At 43.4% G+C, this 24,006-nt stretch overlaps 1 protein-coding gene across 1 annotated transcript; it reads left to right on the forward strand.

The window, feature by feature from the left end:
• Positions 1 to 2,236: 2,236 nt before the first annotated feature.
• Positions 2,237 to 20,806, forward strand: LOC104404518 (nuclear receptor subfamily 1 group D member 2-like). The gene is given in 8 exon segments (XM_010012964.1): positions 2,237 to 2,531; positions 2,533 to 2,650; positions 4,248 to 4,336; positions 5,272 to 5,416; positions 6,899 to 7,515; positions 11,079 to 11,264; positions 15,154 to 15,364; positions 19,798 to 20,806. Coding segments are annotated over 8 exon segments (1,653 nt in total). The 5' UTR covers positions 2,237 to 2,441; the 3' UTR covers positions 19,995 to 20,806.
• Positions 20,807 to 24,006: the final 3,200 nt, after the last annotated feature.

Below are 24,006 nucleotides of genomic sequence, written 5' to 3' on the forward strand. Positions count from 1 at the left end.
GCTAGCGGAGGGCGGTCAGCGGTGCCCCTGCAGCACCGTCCTTGGGGCCGGGTGAAGCGGTTAAGCGTGTACCCGGTTCGCCGCCTCCTGCGCGCTTCTGCATTGTTACACCTTCCTACATCCCTGTGTGACCGAGACACCGGCACGGTACGGTGTTCCCCGCTTCCCCCATCAGTGAAATCCGTGCCGGGAGTGCACCGGGTTCCCGAAGCAAAACCCTGCTAGCTCATAGACCCGGAGCCGTCAGGGCTCCTTTTCTGCAGGGCACTGTTGCAAAGCCCAGCCAGTTCGTAGACCCGCGGCCGCTCTTTGTTTTGAGCTGTCACCCCGTGCTGTTGTACGGGATTCGACTGCTGACCAAACAAAAATAAGGTTCGCAGGGAGGTGTAGCTTCTAAAATAAGAAAAGTATTGGGAATCTTGACCGTGACGCAGACAAGACTCCCAAGCTCCCTAGGATACAGCAGCAGCCCAACGCTCTGGGGTTCCTCAGGCGTCTGGAAAACAAGGGGTGAACCGCCCTGTAGACATACCCTTCCCCTGTGCTCCCCTGTGACATTGGCGTTATCCTTGAGGGAAATGGAGCATCCCTGTTTACGAGGCAGGGTTTAGCGATAGCGGGGTGAGGTGGCAGTGTGGAGGAACACGGGAGTTCCCTGCCGGGGCTGTGTTTGAGTGCCCCGCTCTGCCCTTTGCAGATAAGGATGGCGCCTGCTGAGGAACTCGGTGCCTCCCTCGGAGCAGGTAGACTGCGAGCTTTGACCTGGCAGAGGCACGTGTACCCAGACCTTTGTCAAATGGGTGTTGTCTGGCACTAGCACGGGTGTTTGGTGAGGTCTTTTCCTCACGTTGCTGGCCCTGTGCCCCCCTTGCAATTCTCCTTGCTCCAAAAACCCCCAATCCTGAACGCGTGCTGTGCTGCAGGGAGGATTTACTGGAACAGAAAATAATCTGTGCAGGAATGATGGCTGTGGTGGGGCGTAGGGGCACTGGTGCCCAGGAATGTGAGAAGCAGCCTCTGTGCAGTGGACATGTCACACGGCTGCTTGGCCTGACTTCTGCCCCGCCAGGCAGGGGTTCCTCAGCTGCGCGCTCTTTGTGGTGTTGGTGGCGGTTTCCTCGGTAGAAAAAAATCAGATATTAAAGAGGAAATGGGCCAGTGAAGCTGCTGCAGAAATGCTGAGAGGGCTGTTACAGCTGGTAGAAATAATGAAAATTTGTCTACCTGCAAGCAGTGATCTTTTTCCAGGGTTGTATAACAGCACTGCCTTTATCTCTGAGGAGGTGATGCCTGATGTGGGGAGCTCCAGCCCCAACCTTTCATGCTAGCTCAGTTGACCAAGGACCCTACAGACACCAGTGTTTTTATTCCTCCAGAGGAAGCCAGCACATGGTCGGTCCTTGTAAAGTTTTTAATCCTTCCTGATGTGTGGAGTTGTCCTGAGTTGTCTGTGAAGAGGCTCTAGATAGCAGTGCAGGCATGAACCAGAGAGGGTGCGGAGTGTAATTTATTTGAACAGTTGAGTGGCTTTCACTGTTGAAATATTTGTGTGAAATACCAAGTGTTTTTACATTGGCTTTTGAAATGCTGAGCCTTGGAGACAAACTCCAGTGAAGTGAAAACAACCTTCTCTTGCTTATAAGCAAGAAAAAGGAGCCTGTGAAAAGCCAGAACTGCTCTCGGGTCCATCTGAGGACAAAAAGCTGTTTCATCTGAGGGATTCTCAAGTGTGTCAGCTAGCAAGATGCGGCAGGACAGAGACTGCAAATAGCAGCCTAGCAGTCAGAGTTTAGCTGCTGCTAGAAACACTGCAAAAGCTTGCAGTTGGACAAATGGTGCTCAGTAGGCTAACCAGGCTGCAGTGCTATTTCTTTCTCTTGCCCCCTTCCCTTCTGCGTCGTGAGCACCTCCCAGCTCTTCCTTTCTGTGCCTCTGGCACGCAGCCTGCGTGAAGTCTTTCTCCCTGCCCTATTTCTGTCCCTAACCTAGCTTGTTTGCATTCCAGCTCCACAGTGCTGTAAGAGCCTGGCTTTGCTCTGGCTCCAGATGAGCACTGCTCAGAGGGTGGCCAGGGAAGCCCTCCCTGGGCCTCCCTGTGCCCTCTCCCCACTGCCCTGTCCTGCACCGTGGCTTGTTGCTCCATCCTTTGGTTCTGCCATTTCATTTTGACTTGGATCAGAGGAGGCTGATAAGAGGGAAGAAGGGGATGGGAGGTCAGCCCTTGAAAACAAATGGAAAGAAGCAAGCTTGAGGGAGGGAGGGAAAGGAGTGTGCCCGGGAACACGTGATGGCTAGGTCTGGTGGTGCTGGGTCATGGCGTGGCTCACATGGCAGCGGTGCATGTCTGCTTGTTATGTCACTACATGCCGCCTTTTTTTTCTTGCCTTAGGGGGTGTGATAGCTTACATCAGCTCTTCAAGCTCGGCATCTAGCCCAGCCTCATGTCACAGCGAGAGCTCAGACAGCGGTTTCCAGTCGTCCTCTTCGCCTGTACCATCTTCTCCAAACAGCTCCTCCTCGGAGAGCGGCTGCAGCGGCCGAGGCAGCGAGGGCTCTGATGGGGCACCAAAGAGCGATCGGCTCGAGGAGACTATTAAAACAAACCAGTCGAGTGTTGCTGGCTTGACAAAAGGCCATAATGGAGTCACAAGTATGTTTGGTGCCAGTTCCTATAACCACCATTTCCCCTCTGTATGTTACAGCCCTGTCTATTACAAACAGGTCTTCTGTGTGGTTTGCTGCGAAGGCATTTCTGTGATTTTCCATAAGCATGGAACTAAAGAATAGTCCTGTAAAATGCATTCAGCTGTCTAGCTCCAGCTACTTATTGGTGCTGTTTTGGTAATTGGAGGAGATCAGTGATAAAGAACTACATTTAAACAGTTTTGGAAGGGAAGGAATCAAACTGAGTACAGGAATGAGCAGTTTAACACGCACTTCGCTGCAATTTAGACTAGTCTTTTGAAGACTGAATTATTGCAAAATTGTTTTATCATTTTGAATTGGTATGAATCTAGAATAAACATCTAACAGTTCTACCTTAAAAGTCTCTCCCCCATCTTTTTTTTTTTTTTTTTCCTTAGAGTGTTCCTACCCTAAGTTCTTCGTAAGAACATTTACTTCCTCTTAAAGATTTGCTAGCAACTATGGTTTTGGCGTCAGGGCAGAGGTTCCTGAAGGTGAAACCTGTTGTAAACTGTTCAGATGGATGGATGAATGGGCGGATATATAGATAGATAACATTTGTAGCTCAGTACTAGCTATGTAAAGAAAAAAATAAAAAAAAAAAAAAGGAGATTTTGTGGTTTGGTTCTTTTTCAAAACCATGAAAAATAAGTTTTGGTTCCTTTTTACAAATGAAACCCAAATGTCAGATAAATTATTTTTCCTGGTAGAATATGTTTTTCTGCAGGAGTATTTCCAGCTGTCTCTGTTGCTCACTGTTAAGGTAATTTTGTGGTTACTGAAGTCACTGGTGAAATTCCCATTGGCTTCAGTGAAACCAGTGTTAGACCAGCACTTAGGACTTACAAAAAGTCTTTACTGAATTTATTGACAAACTGAAATAAAATAGGTGGGGAAAAGCTTAAAAAACCCAAACCATGAGTATATTTACAGGGCTGAGATAGTACTTTCAAGTTCAAGTGTGCAAGCATACCATTCTGGATATGCACTCAATTGAGTAGTCTTTACATATGTAGATGTGGCTGAGTTACCAGTCCTAAATTGTTACCAGATAGGAAGAGCATATGGCTTGTTTACAATACGTAATAAAATAAAGTGTCCTTTAGTAGTTCTATTTTAAAGCAAATATGTTAATTCTCTGTTGAGGAAACTGTAGCCTTTATATGGGCTTACTTTGTCCTGATGGAAAAACAAATTGAGCCTGATTTTTGGTGGCCTAGTTAACTAAATAGTCCCTTTAAAACTGTGTGAATGTAAGCAGACTTTCTATGGGTCAGTACAATGCTACTGTGATTGAAAGTCCAGTGAATACATGCTTTCTCTCTATTCTGTTGAGTGCTTCATATTTGTCTTCCTCCTGCAGCCCTGCCCCTCTCTTGCACTGGTACCTTCTGAACTGGTGAGGGATTTTTGACGTTCTTGTTTGTTCCTCTGCTGTATTTTTTTGTACGTTGAACTGACTTGACGTATTTTGCTTTCAGTTTAGGTTTTAAAAGCTGGAAACGCACTCTTTCAGTTGTCGTTGGTTTTCTATATCCATGACTTTTCTGTTCTGATTCTAGAATTTAATGGCATGGTTCTTCTTTGCAAAGTCTGTGGAGACGTCGCTTCAGGATTTCATTATGGTGTTCATGCCTGTGAGGGCTGCAAGGTGAGCTATGTTTCTGCTCACCTTTCTGCTGGTGAAATGCTCAGGTTCTCCCCATAGGGGAAAGGGGGTGATACTGACAAAAAAATATTGGTATGCTTCTCTATTCAACTTAAATCTAAGAAATTTCAGACAGTGTATAAGTTGTAGGAAAAGGGAAACCACTTAGCAAGACACAGCATCTTCCGAACTCTGCAATGCTTTCTGTTCTTGCCCCTGCGTGACCTGGGGTGCGCAGCAGAGAACAAGACCTGCAGACAGGTGGTAAGGACCATGTCATGCCAGACATGTGAATGTTAATTGCATTAAGAGATAGTGGGTGTGAGTCATCATCTGGGCTAGGACACAGAACAAAACAGGTTCAGAAAGGCAGTTCTTTATCACAGGGAAAGCCGGAACTATGTGCTTGCGTGTTCATGCATCAGTAGATCTGTATTTTCTAATGCTTTAACACTGAAAATGCTGTGTTCTGTGACAGAGTTTATCAGCTTAAGGGTTATGTGAAAGAACCACCTTTGAAGGTCATATGGTGCAACAGGATGGTTTTTTTGCCAGACTGTGGAGATTGAAGTCAAAAGATGATTTTGACTTTCATCTTTGCCCTGATAGCATGGGAGATTGAGTGCATATCTTGGAAACTGTCAGTTAAGTGATAGAGGTAATACTGGAGATATTTTGCTCTTAGCTGCTGACTATGCAGGAAACAACTTAGCATCTTCTATAATTAGAAATCATAACTAGTTTGCATTATGCATAGATCACACACAAAGTATGTCATGAGGAGTAGCAAGTTCTTTCAAATCACTTTGGGCTGATGGCTCTGAAGAAGCTCATGAGAAACAGTGGTGTTTTCTGTGCTTGTGGAGAGGTAAATCTTGGCAGGAGGATTTTGACATGTGTTGTAATAATAGTTCCGGGGTTTTTTTGTTTGCTTACAGGGTTTTTTCAGAAGAAGCATTCAGCAAAACATCCAGTATAAGAAGTGCTTGAAGAATAACAACTGCTCTATAATGAGAATGAATAGGAACAGATGCCAGCAGTGTCGTTTCAAAAAATGCCTGTCTGTTGGGATGTCAAGAGATGGTATGTTCCTGAGCAGTGATCCTCTGAGGGAGAATCTGCTGCCCACCTCAGAACCAATTGCTAAGGGTGTCAATGGCAGATAACACAGCCAGCACTGTTGTCAGGGTCAGGTTCCCTGTCTGGGAGTGTTTAGATCAGCTTGCCTTCTTGCTCCCTGACCCTCCTGAACTGGTAACCTAATACTGTCCCTGGAGGCTAACGCAGTGGGATGCTCTGCAGTGGTCTGTTAGGGGGATGGTTGTAATAAGAGTCTCAATTTTGTTTCAATGAGTTTCTTTTGTTACTGTTGCTTTTTCAAGAAAAGGGACTTCTGCCCAAGCCGATAGCCTTAGGGGTAATCATGATAGAGCCTAAAGAGTTAGGTTTGGGTGCATGGGATGAGCATAGTGAGCTTGTACCTGCTGGAGGTTTATTCCCCGTGGAGGGAGGGGGAAGGCAAGGAGTAAAGGGTAATGTTGAGCTGTGTCTCTGACCACCTTGCTGGTTGTCCACTCCTTGTGACATTTTAAAATGTAATGCTGAAAGTGTGGTTCATTAGTCTGCTACAACTTGATGTCACAAACCAGAACTCTTCCTCCTGTTTCACTTTTTAATTTTCTCAGGGTGTTTATTTCACAAGAACCAGGAATCTTGGGCTGTTAATAATTTAGTGGGTGGAGTGTTAAAACTTATTCTAAATAATTGTTCTGAGTTCTTGTCATGCATAGGAGTTATTTCATCCCTTAGGCGCTTGTTTGCGCGTAAGGTTGCACCTGCTTTAATGAAAGAGAGTTAGTTACATTAATGATGGACTACTGCATGAACATAATTACATCAGTCGAAACTGGTTATAAGCCCTTGTAAGACTGTGGTTGGACAGGATGGTAGAGGCAGGTGTAGTTTCCTTAGGACAGGGTCAAAAATGCTGCAGCCACAATGATGCCCATCCCCTTGCCATCAGAAAATGTCCTTGTCAAGGCAAAGTTATCAGGAAAATGTACCAAGGTAAGTTTCACTCAGCAATGGTTCTCTTGTTTTGGCAAGTTATATAATTGGTCCATGAGGAGCTGTCTTGTAGGACGTATTCAGATATGTTATGAACTGTATTTACATTCAGCTAATTGTCAGGTCACAAAGTTGTACTGGTTTGATTGGTCCAGTCTTAAAGCCCGACAGTTAACTAACACAACCGTTTGTACTCCATAGCCAGGTTTGTAGCAAAAGGGGAAAAGACTTTAGAGATTATATGCTTTAGAGCTGCCTTCTCTTTGTATGTAAACAGCAGCATGCGTTTCATATCTCACACCTATCCTACGCCCAGGATGCTCCTTGACTTCAGGGGTAATACCCCTGCTGTAGTATTGGTGAGAGCAGTTAACGTCTTCCCTTGAAAGGCAGGATTTTTGGTTGGGATGTGTATTCTGTTTGTGTGCATGCTAACACTTTCAGGATTGACCTTCTTTTCCTCTCTTCCCCACCACTTTCGTCTCCCCACCTTGGTAGCTGTTCGATTTGGCCGTATTCCCAAACGTGAAAAACAGAGGATGCTGATTGAAATGCAGAGTGCCATGAAAACCATGATGAACAGCCAGTTCAGCGGTCACTTACCCAGCGAAGCATTAACAGAACATCAAGATCAAGCACCTCAAGAAGACCTTTCCTCCAAGCCCAAGCAAGAGCGGGAAACCATCAAAAGCCCTTCTCCCCCTCCTAGCGCTGACATGGCGAAGGAAGAAGTGATCGGTATGGTCACTAGGGCCCACAAAGACACTTTCATGTACAACCAAGAACAGTCCCAAAACCCAGCAGAGATGATGCAGCCCCAAAGCGGGGAGAGAGTGTCAAAGAATGCTGAGCAGTACGTCTTGAGCAGCAAGCACTGTGTTAGCGGGCTTGGGGGCCCTCAGTACCCTGAAAGTGAGCAGCACCTTGGTGGACAGTACAAAGGGAGAAGCGCAATGCATTATCCAAGCGGGCACACCATGTGTTTCCCAAATGGCCACTGCATGAACTTCACCAGTGGTTACACTCAGCGACTGTGTGATAGGATCCCAGAAGATGGCTTTTCTCCAAACAAGAATACCACTTACTCTTGCAGCACTGGAGGAAGAATGCATCTGGTATATCGATATCAATTGTTTGATTTGACTTAGCGTAAGGCTTAGTGATGGCTGTGATCATCTGTGCCACTTCAGTCAGTGAAGCTGCGCACTATTGGCACAACTACTGAAACTTAAAATAGTGACACACGTTTAATAGTGCAAATTGTGATGAAGGGGAACAATGGCTCAAGTTACGTGGAGGGTTTGAAATCATTCAAGTGAAGGGGGTTCTTGTTTTTTAGCAAACTGAAAATAGACTAACATCAAAGAGCACTGGTTGAAGAAAGCTCACAGTTTTTTTAACTGGCTTGACTTAAATGTGAAAATGGATGTTTATAAATAGAGCTTATAAATTGCCTTCTTCACTCAATCCTCTTGAAGGCTTCACTTTAAGATATCTCTACAATCAGATATGCTGTATTTTCCTTCAAGTCATTTAGAGCAAATATCTGGGGTGAAACCTCAGGGCTAGGATTTTAAGCCAGTCTGCATGGGCTGGTTTTGGTGCTGATTTTTTGTGGGTTTTATTTGTTTGTTTGTTTTGGTTTTGTTTTGGTTTTGGGTTTTTTGTTTGTTTGTTCTTGGGTGGTGTTTTGTTTTTATGGGGCTAGGCTGATTTTACAGGCAGTGTAAAATACAGACTCGGTGGGACCCACAGGCTTCTCCCCTAGAACATCCTCAGCTCTGAACAGAGTCAGGAGGAAGATGCACAGCTAAACTGCTGGAGAGAAGTTGAGGGGTCTTTTCTGTAGTATTTGCTTAAGTGTGACTCTGAAGGCACTTCTAGGAACCTTAGATGACTTTGCTAGAGCATTTTCTCACTGAATTCTTAACAAGGATTTTCTTGCATATAGATTTTGGGTTTTTTCCTCTCCTTAACAGGTCCCTCTGATTTCCCTTGCACCTGCTGTTTCTCTGCCGTTCAGGCGACTGGTTCTGTAAGCCCCTTAAAATAGATTGTCCTTCTCTTTATCACTGGAACTGCCTGGGATGAGAGAACATAACATCCTTGTTCTCATTCTGCGCTCCGATTGAGAAGCATGAGCCCCTGACCTTTCTGAAGTACTTGAGCTGCCATAGTTTTCTTCCTCTTAAGTTTGTAAAGGTTCTTCACATGTTCTTGGAGACCCCTGAAAGTCTCCACACAGTGAAGGCTGCTTATCTTGACGCTGGCTTTTCTTTTTTTGTTGTTTTTCTTTTCCAGTTTTGTTTTGGGTTTTTTTTCCCTTCTTTGGCTACTATCTATGTGAACCATGCCATCCCTAGCAGGCTCTGACTTTAATTGCAGACTCTGGGCAAATAATAATTCCCAACCTTTCTTCCTTGCAGGGAAAGTATATGGAGTCACTGCAATGGCATTCTTTGCACTCCTGAGAAGCAGAGGTTAAACCTGTCAGTATGGGCAGGCAGGGAGTGTCCCTGCCTGCAAGAGGCCCAAACCAGTCAGTTTGACCTGCGCACAGTAGCTGCAGGGAGGTTCAACACAGCTGACGATGAGGAAACAAAACTGAATCCAACAGAGCACTGCAGCCCCCCTCCCTGCATCCCTGATGTGAATGAGGGTTTTGCCAGAGAATCCAGACCAGGATCTGGCTGAAATGAGTCAGTAGTGGTAGGGGAGTGCAGTTAGGCTCTGAACCAGTATAGAGCCAGATGTTCAGGGATTTTGTTTGGTTTTTTTACTCAATACCCCCAAGGAAAAGTAGAACAGGTCATTCCTAAACAGGTTTCTGTAAAGACAACTAGTGACTGTACAAGTTGATACCTGCTTCCAGAGGAAGCCTGTCAGAGTTCACAAGAGAGTCCAGGTGATGCTTTTAGTCCTATGGTTTAGGTTTAGCTAGTCCTGCAAGGAGCAAGGAGTTGGAAGAGACCCATCAGGATCAAGTCCAACTTGAGATATTCTGTGACTCTTGGGCAGAGGTCTCTCAAGAGAGCTTAGACATAATACACAGAGGAGAAAACTGGAGGTTTTCCCTTGGGTCAGAGTGCCTGGGAGTTAGGATAGGTCATCATAGGATGAGAAGTTGAAGTGCTTTTTATGTCTGATTCAGAGCAGAGTGGTGAACCAGATTCCTTATTTCAGAGTGTACTGTATTTTTAACAATACCTGTGTGAGCTGTTGCATTACCATGAGCAGAGCAGTGGTTAGTGTCTGCCATGCTTCTAGTTGTGTGCCTAGGCCTGTCATTTTGCCAGAATATTGAATGATTCTTAGTTCATGGAAAAGGTCCCCCTTTACTCCATATGTAATCATTTGGGTTTGGGTGTTTTTCTCAGATGCAAAAATTATGTTGTGATTCGCAGCTGAACCAAGAAATCTACAATTCTGTTCTTTGGCTTCTGGGGAGAGAGAAAGGGAAGAGCTTTGTGTGTATTGACTGCCCAGTTACCAACTGGTATTTGAAAACAAACAAGCAAAGTCCAACAAAAAAACCCACATGAGAAATACATATCTATCTCCATCTTGTTTTCTCTAGCTGTTGCTGAATACACAAACACACACACGCCTGCATGTGTGTATATATACCTGTTGAATATATTGTAATCTTAGGACCTTCCATACAAAGAATTGCTAGGCAATTATCAGTTTCAAGATGAAAAAACCAGCATAGCTCTGAGGAACTGCTAATCTATTTCACTGTTTTGTCTTTGCTTGGCTGACATTATGTAGGATTATATACACCGTTTAGTATACTTGTGAGGAATACTTAAAGGAATTCTCTTCCTTGATGATGACAGGCGAAATGAATATTAAAAGATTTAAACTTCATTAAAAGATGCAGATTTTAGAAAGCAGAACTGAAATTATCTTGGAGCATCAGGTTGGTTTTTACAGAGGGAATTTATTGGCAGTCAGCCTTGACTGATACTTCTGATCTTGTTGTAATGGATTCAGACTTCCCTGCAAAAAATTGCCATGTGTTTGTATAAAAGAAAGAGCATTTTGTCATCCTGTGACTGAGCAAGATTGGAATATCAGTTCCTTGGTTTTCCTCCTTCACTGATACAGATAAAAGCAAACATCTAGGAGGGGAAGGTTGTCCTCGTAAACCCGTGACTCAGGAAGCCAAGGCTCACTTCCTTGCTCTGGTGTTGGCATGTTTGTCACCTTGACTGAATCACTTTAATTGCCTGCAAAACAAGAAAGATAGATGAGAATGAATGTAGTAGTGACTGTGAGATTGCAATCGATTGTGAAATCGTGATTAATCGTGAGATTACAGGAGTAATACAAGTAAAAAATCCAGAGGTCTGGCATGAGTTGAGATCAGGGAAGAGCAGCATAATATGGGTTCTCTCAAGTCTTTCACTGTAAATGATGTTGAAGTTGCCAAGGTCAGCAAATTTAGAAACAGATTGCTGCTGAACTGCTGTGGTAGGGTTTTTCTTTGTTTTAAAGAAAGGGGGAGAAATCCAGTTGCTTTTGGAACCGAATGAGGAATACTAATCTTTTTTTTCTGTGTGCATCGTTATTGCAAAGTTTTCTTGAAGAATAAACCTGCTTCTTTCAAGTATTTGTTAATATTTGTAATGATCTCTTAAGGAGTTGTTTTCTGCATGTGTCTTGTAAACATCAGGTCTGCCCAATGAGTAAGACTCCCCACGTGGACCCAAACAAGTCTGGCCATGAAGTCTGGGAAGAGTTTTCCCTGAGTTTTACCCCTGCGGTGAAGGAAGTGGTGGAGTTTGCCAAGCGCATCCCAGGTTTCCGAGATCTCTCCCAACATGACCAGGTTAATCTTCTGAAGGCTGGGACCTTTGAGGTGAGACCACTGTGTGTCTATTGTGGACCTGACAAGCGGTGCATCAGTTTGACCCCCTGAAAAACAAAAATAAATAGAACTGGGTTATGTGGGCAAAATCAGCTTGTTCATGGATGCTAGCTCTGAGCTTTATTTAAGCTGATAGTGTCCAGTGTTTCTGTTTGGTCAGATCTTGGTGAACGGTCCCTCTTCCAACTAGCTCAAAATTGCTCAGCCTTTCTACCCTTTCTTCTTCCCTGGGCATGAATAAATGAGTAATGAGGATTTTCTTGGGTTTGTATAGGAGTGATTACTGTGATAGCTACCTTTACTTAGCCTGGAGAAAAGCACAGTGCATCTCGAAGGGTGGCTAGTTTAGAAAGTTACCTATTGGCTTACCGGTTTTGTAGGAGAGTGTGTGTATCACTCTGTAGGTCCTTCCTTCTTCCACTGTGCTCCCTGCCAAAGCCAGAGCATCCATCCTGACCAGTCACCACTAGCTTTTGGTGGCAACTGGGGGTTGCTGAAGCCTCCATCTCCGATGCAGTGACACTGATAACTAGCTGTAGTACTGCTGTACTGTAGTACTGTAGATACCGTACCACCTGCAGCCTGACTTACAGACTAATCCCGCCAAGTCCTCGTGGTTCATTTCATCCACTTGTGGTCATGACGTATATACGAATTAGTGGTGTTAAATTGGAAATGATACTGGAGAGCTTGATGCTGTTTTATAATTGGTGACCTTCACCAGGAGACCTTTACTTAAGGTTTTAGTTGCTCTTCCAAACTCTTGCATCTGTTGGAGACCGTGCACGTTTTATGTGTATTCAAATGCCCAGTTTAAACATAGAGGGCTGGTGGAGCTGAAATCCCAAGTATTCAGTGTTACGTGCTTTTCTGAGGAAGGCAGGACTGGTGATGTTTTTGCTCTTGTTTACTTGATTTATTCATTCAAAGAGAAATGCTGTATTTACTTGAACTGAAGCCATTTCTTGTGTAATGTGACGGGTCTTTCACCTGCATTTATATAGCCTGGTTCTAAAATGGGTAATTGTTGGGTTGGAAAGAACAAGTTACATTGCAAGACTTGGTGCCTGGAGTGTGTCAGTTTCTTTGTTTCTCTTATTTTGCAGTCATGTATTTTTTGCCATTATACTTACTCTTGACCTTTTACTAGTCATCTACAGCTCCTGGAGCTAAGAGCTGTAGTTTCACTTTTTCAGCTACTGCTTGTTATATTGCTGTTCACATTACACAAAACTGTTGGTTCCTTGCTCTGCAAAGTGGTATGCTGTTCAGTGCCTGCAAGGAGGGTAGAGAATCAAGCTTGAACTGGTCCTATAATGCAAAGTCAAATCTTCATGTTTTTCACGTAAAATGTTTGGTCCTGGCCTTTCTTCACCTCAGGCTTTTCTCAAGCCTCATTCATATGCCTTTTTGCCAGTTACAGGCACTGCTCATAAGAAGGTTACTATATCCAAGAGAATTAATAATAATGTATGGCTGCATGCTTATCCCTATTCACTTATAGGAAAAATTAATGATTTCTGTTACTGAGCTGGTACTTGTAGTTAAAGGCGTATGTGGCATCTTAGCAACAAGGAAAAAAAAACCCACCAAAAAACCAAGCCCAACAAACAAACAAATGAAAAAATAATGCTGCAGAGGAGTGGAAAAAACCCAAACCCAGCAGGATTTATGAAACCATTGCAATAGATGCAAAAGCATCTTGAAAGCCTGATAGATACAAGGTCACTTCTTTCTTCTGGGTAACTAAACTAGGATATCCCAACATCTGCATGTTAATAGAAGTATCTGAGGAAAAGTACTGTCTTTGAGCCCATTTTGGCTCCCTTGGGCACCTGTGTGTGGCCGTCTTGGCACTGTGCTTACCACTAGCTCATATTCAAGGAATGCTTGTTCGTCTGGGGGCAGGAAGATGCATGGAGATGATGTTGGTGCAGAAGCAGCATAGCTGTATATAATCACACATATCTAAGCTAAAAAGCCCTCTTAGAACTGGGAGTACTGGGGACCTCCTTATATGGTGGTGGCATCTGCATGGCTTTTATGTGAGCCAGGTCAGAAACAGCAGTGAGCCTCAAATAAGGTGTTCAACTGGATTTTTAGTGGGTCCTCCCTGAGATCCAGGAGCCCCCACTCCAAATGTAGTTGATGGCAGAGCCAAGAAGGACCTTGGTTCCATTGAGGTAGTGAATCAGTTTCTCCACAGACTCAAAACTTGTTAATTTGGTTGCATGTGGGGAGGAAGTGAGCAAGTACTTGCCTATGTAAAGGCTTTTATGTGCTTATATTGCTATGGTTAGGTGATAGGTTTGATCAGGTATATCCTCAGCATGCACAAATAGGAGTCTTAAAGTGAAATGGGATGAACTAATCATGTGCTATGCCATAGTCTAAACCATTCTTCCTTGGGTTAGAAAGGTGACATTGAAATCTATAGGTGAGGTCTTTGCCTTAGTGTAAATCAACACAGCTTCACGGGCTTCAATTTTGAATATCAGTGTTAATGCTGGTTGCTCATTATTTAAAGTTAATGTTTCTAGAGCCCAGTTCTGTAAGGGAAATAACCATTTTTAACTGAAAGGTTGAAGTACCTGGTAGGTCCCTGCTAATGCACAAGTTCAGCTCTGTCTGCCTGCCGTTTGTGTCCTTGTATTCTGAGGGCTTCTGCACCTAGATTTCTGCACGCTGTAGTTAATGTCATCAAAGGACACATAGCTTAGCTGACAAAGGTGAACAATATATAGTGCTCATGTGTCCATCAAGATTGCTGCATGTCATTTGGAGCAGGTCATTTAATGTGCATGAATGGTGTTTAAATTCTCAAACATCATTTTTTTTAAGCCCTCCTGTTTTAAGCTTGTCAAAAGCACCAGTCTTTGCTGAAAACCTGGTTCTGTTCTCAAATGTAGTACACATTTAAATTCATGCAGTTATGTAGGGTAAGTGACAAGAGATGACTTTCACACCAAGAGATTACAAGAAGTCTGAAGTTTTAACCAGTGCCAGTCGGTTCATTTTCTCCAAATAAGAAGGCTGTTCTGTGCAACTTAAACCTTGGAAATGTAAATAAGGTTGTTGAACATGAGCAAATGAAACTTTACAAGCCATTCCAGAGGGAAACGTTTCACAGTACGACTGGGAAACCACAAGAGAAATTTCAGCCCAGAGGGGTAAGTTTGGCACATGTCAACTGCTCCAGCCAGGTGCTTGTATCAAAGGGGTATTCCCAGCTGCAGCTACAGACCAGGTGCTGTTTCAAGCCCTGCTTCCCTTGACTTTTGAAGGCCGTACCTGTGGCTTCTTTCTACCAAAGCTCATTAACATTCCTGTGGGTACAGTGATGCAGCATGGTACTTTCCCAAAGAATGCCTAGTGGTCCAGATCCTTAGGTGGTGTAAATCAGCATTGTTTCAATGGAGCTGCTCCAGTTTATGCCAAGCAAGAATCTGGTTCAGTATCTTCATTTTGCTCTTTGTGAGTGTGGCAAAGAAAACCTTTCTTTTAATGCTCTGTATGCCTTTGGCTGTTCAGTGGCTTAAGCAAGTTGACCTACTGGCATATTTATGAATGGCATTGTCTTTGTGGCTCAGGCTGTCTGAGGCTTACATTTTAATTTTCCTCCCTTTTGTGTGCTGTAGCCCCTCCCCTGCATCCCACTGGCTAATTTCTTCACTTGTTTGTTTCTCTTGTACTACTGGGTCAGAGCTTGCACTGGTTTTGACAGGTCAATAGCATGCTGTCAGTTTTCTGTATAGAATGCTTGTACAGCAGGTAATGAGACAGCTGGAATGATGTTAGAAGGTTTAATTCTTTCTTTGGCTTTCCTAGAATTCCACCTATATTTATGTGGTTTTGTTGTTCTGTTTTTTTCTCTCACCAGGTTTTAATGGTACGGTTCGCTTCTTTGTTTGATGCAAAGGAACGTACCGTCACCTTCCTGAGTGGAAAGAAGTACAGTGTGGATGACCTGCATTCAATGGGAGCTGGTGATCTGCTCAACTCTATGTTTGAATTTAGCGAGAAACTAAATGCCCTGCAACTTAGTGATGAGGAAATGAGTTTGTTCACAGCGGTTGTCCTGGTATCTGCTGGTAAGGAGAGAAAGTTGACTTGCACCTTTGCTAGCTTTTAGATACATGTCTCTATTAGAAGATTCCTGTAAAATGTATATCTGTTCTTTCACATCTAAGTGCAACTTGGTAGGCTTTAAGCTACTAGCAGCCTGTAATTTACACCTACCTGCTTTTTTTGATACTGCCTTTTGGGAAATGTGACAGCAGGCTTGTATTTTCCTACTACTTTCTATACAATGCAAAAATGCATCTCATAGCTGCCTGATGGCCATTTAGAAGCTATTTTTCTGACAGCATCAGTGAAATGACTCCTGACTTGCACAGTTTAAGTCTTGGGAAAGGTGGTATTTTTACTTCCAAGTATTGTCATTGAGGTCTGTTGCATATTTTACTTAAATCCAAATCCAACAGCTTGATCTTTCCCTGTGTCAGCAAGAAAGCCCTATTCATCTGCGTTGTGACTTCTTACCACAAAAGGTCTGCCAATCCGCTAACATCTTTGCCAGCCTCATATCTTGTTTCAGTTACTGGATATACAGAACACCCTGGCCCAGATTCAAAGAAGGATTAAGCACCTACTTCTGTAGTATTATCTAAAGCCTCAAATTAGGCACATTAACTCTGCATATAATGCCTGAAATACAAGAAGCAGAATCCCTGCTTGCTGGGTAAGGAGCTCTCTAGAGGTACCTAACAGGAGTGCTAGTAGTGCCCACTTAAACAACAAGCCAGCAGTTGGGGGCCACTCGCTTCTCTAACAAGTGCACATCTGCCACATGGGTTGTTTAGACCCACATTTTCCTTATCAGGAAGGGGCACCCCAGGCAAGGTGCTGTAGGCACAAGAAGCCTCTGTAGACAAGGTAGGACAGTTTAGTCTGATAGCTTTGTGTGTGACCTAACTGAAAAATATTTTAACACAGGATGGGCAGCTGTAGCCTCTTCAGTTTGTAAGTGATGGTAATGAGCAAAGGGTGGTACAGACTTTGTAAGCTTCAAAAGCTAGAATGAATGGCAGTGTGAATCAAGCTTGGCACTGTAGTCTGAAAATGTTCAGTTAACAGGGAGAAACCTGGGGGTTTAATTGCTTTTCCAGACTCTGCTTTACAAATTTTATCTTAAAAAAAACTAAATGGGCAAGAACTGGAGATAATCTTTAAATGAGGGCTGAGAACCAGGCCTCTTCCCTCCTTGTGTAATGCTACAGCTACTCTTCTTGACTGCTCAGCTGCTGGGCCCTAGAATACCGCAATCGCTGTGTCACCTGTTTTGGATGTAAGTGGCTGTATCTATTCTGTTAAATGTGCTTCTAGCGCAGAGCCAGCCCCCGCCCCAGGCTTTTGAGCACTGCTTCAAGCTGTTGCTGACTCCCAGCAGAACTTAGCTTAGGGGTGGTCTGTAACATGCAGTACATAATGTCAGAGTTGTGCAAGAGGACAAAAAGAGGTGGTGTTTGGTATTCAGGCTTCTTGCAGCTGCTGAGGATTTATCAGATCATAGTTTGGACATCGTTGCTACCTAGCTTAGCTGCTTTGTGATCTGATGTGCAGTCTGATCGCAGTCTTCCTGGACATCTTCACAAGCTATTTCTAGGGTTTTATAAAATACAGCTTCATTAGTCTTTTAATGCTCATACTATATTCCAGACACAGTAGTAACCTTGACGGTCACTCGGTGTCCAGCAACTTTCAGATCAGCTTCAGTCTGTAGCTCGTAGCTGAATTGAAATGCTGCGGTTGTTACTTGCTCAAGTGAGTAAGTGAGCAAGCTTCATACGTGAGCAGGTACCTAAGAAGAACAGAAGTGTCCCCAAAAGAGCTTTTTGGGAAGATGCTTGTGGTGCAAGTGCTTGCCAGTAGGAGAAGGTGCCAGTAGAACTAAAGGATTGTGGGCATCTGTTGATTAAATGTATCTCAAATGACAGATCCCCTGCACTCTACCCCTCAAAGTGGAGTGTGATCCGGAGAGTCACATCCCGTAAGGTGGAGGAAGAGCTCAATTAGAGAAGGAGGAAGAGTTCAGGAATAGCATCAGTGTAGATGACATGGAGATGCAGGCAAAGGCAAAAGATGCTGTAACTGGAAGAAGAACTGAAGGTGGAAGAATAAAGCCATTAAGATGACTTCATGTCAGAATGAAAGTTACTCAAGAAAAGATTGAAAGAAAGGAAGTAAAGTAGTCAAGATTTACATCAGCTCCAGAAGCAGATAAGAGAGTGGGACTGTCGAATCCTGATCAAGTGATTCAGAATGTAGCATACCATGCTGCACTAGTTAAAAATCTTTTAAAATAAAAGCAAAAAGAACCAAAACGTCCACAAACCAACCAACTAACCCAAAACTAAACACCAGTTGGGAAAAAAGAAATATTCATGTCTCTAAATAGTGCTAGTGGGGGGGACACTTGTCAGAAGCATCTCCACATAACACTGGATGAATAACCAGTCTTACAAGGGGTATTTAGAATGTGCAGAAAGAAGCAGGGGTAGTAGCAAGGAACGTGCATAACTGTGTACATCCTCTTGTTTTGGTGTCATATGGCAAAGAAAGGAAAAGCAGGGCTGTACAGTGAAGATGTCGGAGTATTTCTGGTGGTGCTGAGGAAATAGCATTCCAAAACTAAAAGAACATTTCACTTCTGGCTTCAGTTACCTGGATGTGTTGAAGATGGAGGGGAGATAGCAATTTGGATTATGGGCATTAAAGAAGGAAGAAGCAAGGTGGAAGCAAAGCTGAAAGAATGTGGTTTGTGCGGGGCTAGATACCAGATAACCTCTTAACTGAGGGTGATACTTTGCGGTAGAAGAATGTATAGTACACACCCTCTATTATTCTTTCTTATTGGGATAGTACTAACAGAAACTTCTGCTGGCCACTGGGAGCAACTGGAAGTAGGCTAAGAGGGAAGGAGAAGAAAGACTTGGACTAATTGAAGAGAGGAGGCTACAATAACTTACTTGAGACAGCCAGGGAAGATTGGACTGCGTTTTTCTGCCTTCAGAGGCAGGGCAGTACTGTTGCCACTCTGCAGAGCTCTTGAGAAACCTCATCTGGCATATTATGTTGTCATCTCTGCTCAGGATAGAATCAATCAGGTTGTGCAAAGGGGGGGGGGGCAAGTGGGCTAGATAGTTTAACAAATAAAGGCAGAGGGGTATCTCTTCACTCATGCTCTCATGGAGAGCAGCTATCAAACGTAATGACATTCTTCACAGAAGAGTGGCATGTGTGCTAAAACCTGTAATTTGATGTTAATCGAAGTTCCTAATTGTTAGAATAGAAGGTTCTGGAACAATCTGAAGGAACAAAATACATAAACTGCTTCAAGATGGATCCTTAAGTGGTTTATGTAATACTTTTTCCTGTAGCAGTAGGGACCTGCACCAGTCTGGTAGGACTTCTAGACTGTTCACCTGAGATACCTGATTGGATTGACACTGACAGCATAAAGAAGGGATTCCCACTCTGACTGTAGATCTGACTCAGTGTTACTCCAGAAAGCTGTTGTCATTCTGTGTCCCAGTTCTGTGAAGTGCTTAAGTACATGTACACATCAAAGCACATTTCTGTTCACGTCCGTCACTTGTGTATGTGTGTGCCCTGCTGAATTTACGTAGTGTTTAAGAAGACAGGATACAGCTTGGAAAAAACACCTGCTGTGCATGGTTGTTAGATGAGACATTTTGCTTAAAAAATCATCCTTTTAAGCTGGTGACTTAGGTTCCACCTAAGGACAACAGACATGTTCTTAAATAAAGCTCTCTGGAAAGAGATGTTTTGGGTGTGGAGCAAGTGCAGTAAGTGGAAGCACAATATTTTTCTTGATGTTGAACTTCTTTTCTTCCTCAGCTGGGAATTTTTGGGTGCATCATGTTTCATTTTGTAAGTGCTTCAGAACACACTCAGATATAGTGGGCAGTCGTGTCAAAGCTTGTACTCCCTTTGCCCTTGGGGCTCCCATTGTGCAAATACAAGTGTGGCTTGTCGTGAGTGGGATTTCCTACTCAAGCATGAACCTCCAGTTTAAGTTTAGGGTTCTGTGTCCAGCCTTGAGAAATGTTTGAGCTTTTTACTTCCACATGCCCTCTCTCCTTGCACTGAAAGTTGTGATTCAGCAAAACACTTAAACGTGTGCTTCAGTCTGTCCTTTGCTGGAAACATGGGTAAGTGATTACAGGAAAGGTGATTGAATACTGCCAGGTCAGCATGAGATGAATATTTTACAAAGTAAATAATGTTTGAAAGACTTTTGGTATTTGTGGGTTTGAGACTTCTGGCATAAGTATTTAATTATTCTTGTGCTTGTTAATGTAGTAAGTGATTCTTGCAGTGGTTTTATGTTGCAAACTACGTAACTACATCCATTCAGTCTTCCCCCTCTCTGTTTTTCTCTTTCTCTCTCTCTCACTCCCCGTCTTCTCCACCCCCAACCTGTCCACCCCTTTCTTTTTAGATCGTTCCGGAATAGAAAATGTCAATTCTGTGGAGGCGCTTCAGGAAACACTAATCCGTGCATTAAGGACCTTAATAATGAAAAATCATCCAAATGAAGCCTCTATTTTCACAAAACTTCTTTTGAAATTACCCGACTTGCGTTCCTTAAACAACATGCACTCTGAAGAACTCTTGGCCTTTAAAGTTCACCCATAGGCCTTTAGGTCTCATTTGTACTTGGACTTGCCTCGTGTTAAACTGTTTTGTGCTAAAATATGTATTTATACAGTTGTACCACTTGTTGGAAGAGAGAGAGTTCACAGACTCTGAACAATTGATAGCTGTCCCTTAACCATGCAATAACGCTTCAGCAGGTGCTTTCAGCTAGCGGTGGCGCAGCATTCAGGCTCCTCCAAGACATCCAGACCCAGCTGTGCTGCGCTTCTGCAGAAGAGGTTGTGATAAGCCCCAGTAAATATGGACTGTTCTTTCCTTTAGAAAAAAGAACCACCACTGCCCTCTCATGTAAACTGAACACAGAATAGCTGTGTATGTGCATACGGAGCATGGAATGGGGTGGGAACAATCCTGCGCTAGTAGGAACATGGAAGAGCTGATTTAATTGGTCTTTCACTTATCTGATAGGTGTATGTCTGTGTCTTTTGATAACTCACTCATGGTTTCCACTGTTGTTATTCCATTAAACCCGGTGGAATGATTTCAGCCTGCACCAACTCTTCACTGAGCATGTGTTCATGCCATGTGTATATAATATAAATAGTTAAGTAATGAGTGTTTATGGCTATAAAGTACAGAGTTGTGTGTATATATGTGTATGTATATAAATAGTTCTATACATAAAGTATACATATAATTTCTTCACAATATTTTAAACTGTGAAGGAATTGAAACTTACAACAGAAGGTGATCTATGGAAAGAACCAAATAGATGCACTTTGCATATTGCTGAACTAATTATCTGAGCATTTTTTAGAAAACATCCAATTTGCATTAATATGCTGTGTTTGTTAATTTGAAAAAACAAAACCAACATCAAAACAAACAAAAAGACCAAGACCAAACCCAGAATGGCACCAAAGGGGCAGAGCGAGATTCAGTTTATAGAAGGGGTTCTTAGAGAATCTCAAGTGGAGAGCGTTGGTTGTGGCAATACTGAGATTGATTGTCCATTGCCACTGAGGTTCTTAAGTTCTGATAAAGGTTAAAGAAGCACCAGATGCTCTTCAAAAACTTCAGCACAGCCAGAAAGAAGCTATCAGATGAATAACAGCATCTATCAGAGGAAAAAAAAAGTGGGAAAAATGCATCCATGGTTGCGTTTGGGTGTATGTGTGTTCTGTGACTGTTTATTTCTCGCAATACGTCATTTTGCTGCTTCATTGCTAAATGAGAATTGAAAACAAATGTGAGATTTCCCCATGTCTTTTCACAATTTGGGCGTTGTGGTTCCCATGCCTGTTCTGGAGCTCTCCATTGGTGCGTGTGCATGTGCGTGTGTGTGTATGTGCAGAGAAGGTGCACTGGATGGTCTGGATTTTTTTCTTTAAAAGCCACCACAAAACCCAGCCAAATAAACGGGACTTCTTTTTTGTTGTTTATGCCAGTAGCAAATTACAAAGCAGATCCTCAAGGCTTAAGATTCTGCTGCTTTTCCGTCTAGGAAAGTGGCTCTATGTTTCTTTTTTTTTTTTTCCTTCCGTTTGTAGCAGGACCTGGCACCAGAAAAGAGAGACTTTTAAAAGTCAAAGCAGTTGTGTTAATTAGCTATGTTTATGTTTTGCTAATGTGGGAAGAAGCAGCTCCATTGCCCTTGTGTTTAGTTAGCTTACCTTAGAGGTAGCCCTCTGGGACTGTAGTGTTTGGTAATGCTACTCTGCAGAGGGAGAGACCTCTCTGGTTGTTGCTGTGTTCAGACATATGTAGTAGTTGAGGCCAGGAGTCAGGAAGCCGCCAGGCTGCAGGGCTCTTCCTTGCTGTGCAGGAGCAGCTCTGGCACATGAGTGATTTTGTGGGAGCCCTTGTGTCTGCTGTGGAGCTGGAGCAGAGGCAGACCTTGGCCTGCCCCTGAGCATCAGGAGCTGGGCAGAGGAGGGGAGGCTTGCACCCTGCCATGGCTCTGGTCACCTTTGGGCTGCGGTTTTCCCCTCACACAGTGTAAGGAGTGCTGGCCAGGGCCCTGAGAGCAGGAGGGGGCATGTGCTTCAGCACATTTGGCTTTAGCTTTGGCTAAGGAGCAGAAGAGCCCTTTTCCTTCCTCCTCCACTGCTGCAGGGAGAGCTGTCCTCCTGCATCAAGCTGCTTGAATCACTGGATAATGGCCCCTTCATTCATACAGTTTTGCTATCCACGGCATACCGTCCTCATCTCTGTTAACAGTCTGCATCCTACCAGTATTATTTGTTTGAGAACTTCACTGAATGACACATTGAACCATTCAGACTTTAGAAAGGACAGTCATGTTTTGTATTGTTTAGGAGCTGAAACTACTTCTCTTTAGACCCCAGTTCAAATGTGGAAAGTACAGTTAACCATTGGTTGTTTTGGGAGGGAAGGAAGCTTCTTACAGAGATTGCCACCCTACAACTGTGTTTTGTTGTGTTTTGTTTTATTTTATTTTCTTAAAACTGTATTATTAAGCCTTTAGGAATGTATAACCAGGACCGAGTAATGACTGCTTATTAAATTTTTAGTTAGATTGACCACGTATGCCTATAGATAGATACTCTAACTTGTGCAATTTCATTTGAGATAATCTTCCTGTATATAATGGAAAAATTCGTATAACAGAGGAAAAAAAAGCCCCAAACACATTGACTGAACAAAAAAGGTGATTAAAGTACGGTTCAAAAGTGATCCATGTATTACAAACCCTAGCTGGACTCTTAGAAGAAAATCTAAAGTCATTGTGTTAGCTGTGTATTGTGAGCTCTTCTTTTACTGTGTCACTGGTTATACACTTGTTAAACGCTGAGATAATAGACTTCATGCCAGGCATTTGAGTACTGTAGATTGGGTCATTGCTGAAAGATTAATGTACTGTATGACTTAAATGAAATTTTTATTCTTGATTTTATTCTTGATTTTGTTCTTGTTTTGAAAGATTAAATATGGGCATTACGTCAGCAAGTGAAACCGTGCTTCTGTGTTCTTTGTATGAAATCTAGAGGGGAGGGCAGCACGCTGAGATGAACAAAGCCAGGTAATGGATGAGAACGTCAACTGCTCTAAGGTGACAGGAGCTGCACTGGTGCGTCTTGGTCCACTTGTGATATGCATCTGCCCTGCCAGGGGGTTGGATGGTGCACTTCATTTGCTACGGTTAATGGGCTTTTTTGGGTATTATCAGTAAAAGTGGTAGTTATTTTAAACACCTTAATTACTTTCAGGAATTTACCTTTGTAACTGAAAATGGGATACAGTTCAGTGTCTGGTAAAAGACAGTCTTGAAGAGAGGTAGATGGAAAACAGCATGTGAAGGGCAAATATCTGTTCGATTTTTATGGCTTCATTTCTTAGTTTGAAGTGTTTACTGGTTAGGAGATGACAAGCTTCTCAGGAAATGTTCTGTCTATTGGTGTTTAAGAACAAAACAACCCCCCCAAAACAAACAAAAAATTATTACTGCCAGCACTGGGGAAAATAACAGCACAAAAATGCTTTTTATATTCTTGGAACATTTTCTCTAGTGGCACATTCACATATGGCTTTGCTTGTTGCCACCTGTGAGTAGGGCCATGAGCCGCAGAGGTCCCAGGGCCTGGGAGGTCCTTGGGAAGAGCTCTTTACAGCTTCCGCTGAGATGCTCCAGGAGTAGTTTTTGCCTGTTTGGCTGCAAGAGTATTACAGCAAATGTGGGGGATGGGAGGGGTGTTCCCAGTAAAAACATAATTCCATTCCCCCCTTTCCCACTCTCCCAGTTTGCTAAGATGCTCTGGGGATGGGGACATGAAATGTTTGTGCTTGTTTGTGGTAAACATACTGGGCTTTGAGTCTACAGCACCAACTCGAGAGTGAACGTGCCTGCAGCAGCATGCCCCATCTCTGTCCTCGCTCCACAAGGAAATAAATGGTCAGTGTCGCAAGGAAAACAGAGGTATGAGTGTCACTGTGAGAAAGTATAAACTGACAAGGGTGTGGGCTACTTCTGCTCGGGCTCATGACCCATGGGCTGCGTGTGGGGTGGGAGAGAATCAGCATTTACAGCTGA

Source organism: Nestor notabilis, unplaced genomic scaffold (assembly GCF_000696875.1).
Source record: "Nestor notabilis isolate BGI_N333 unplaced genomic scaffold, ASM69687v1 scaffold10614, whole genome shotgun sequence".
NCBI classification, from domain to species: domain Eukaryota; kingdom Metazoa; phylum Chordata; class Aves; order Psittaciformes; family Psittacidae; genus Nestor; species Nestor notabilis.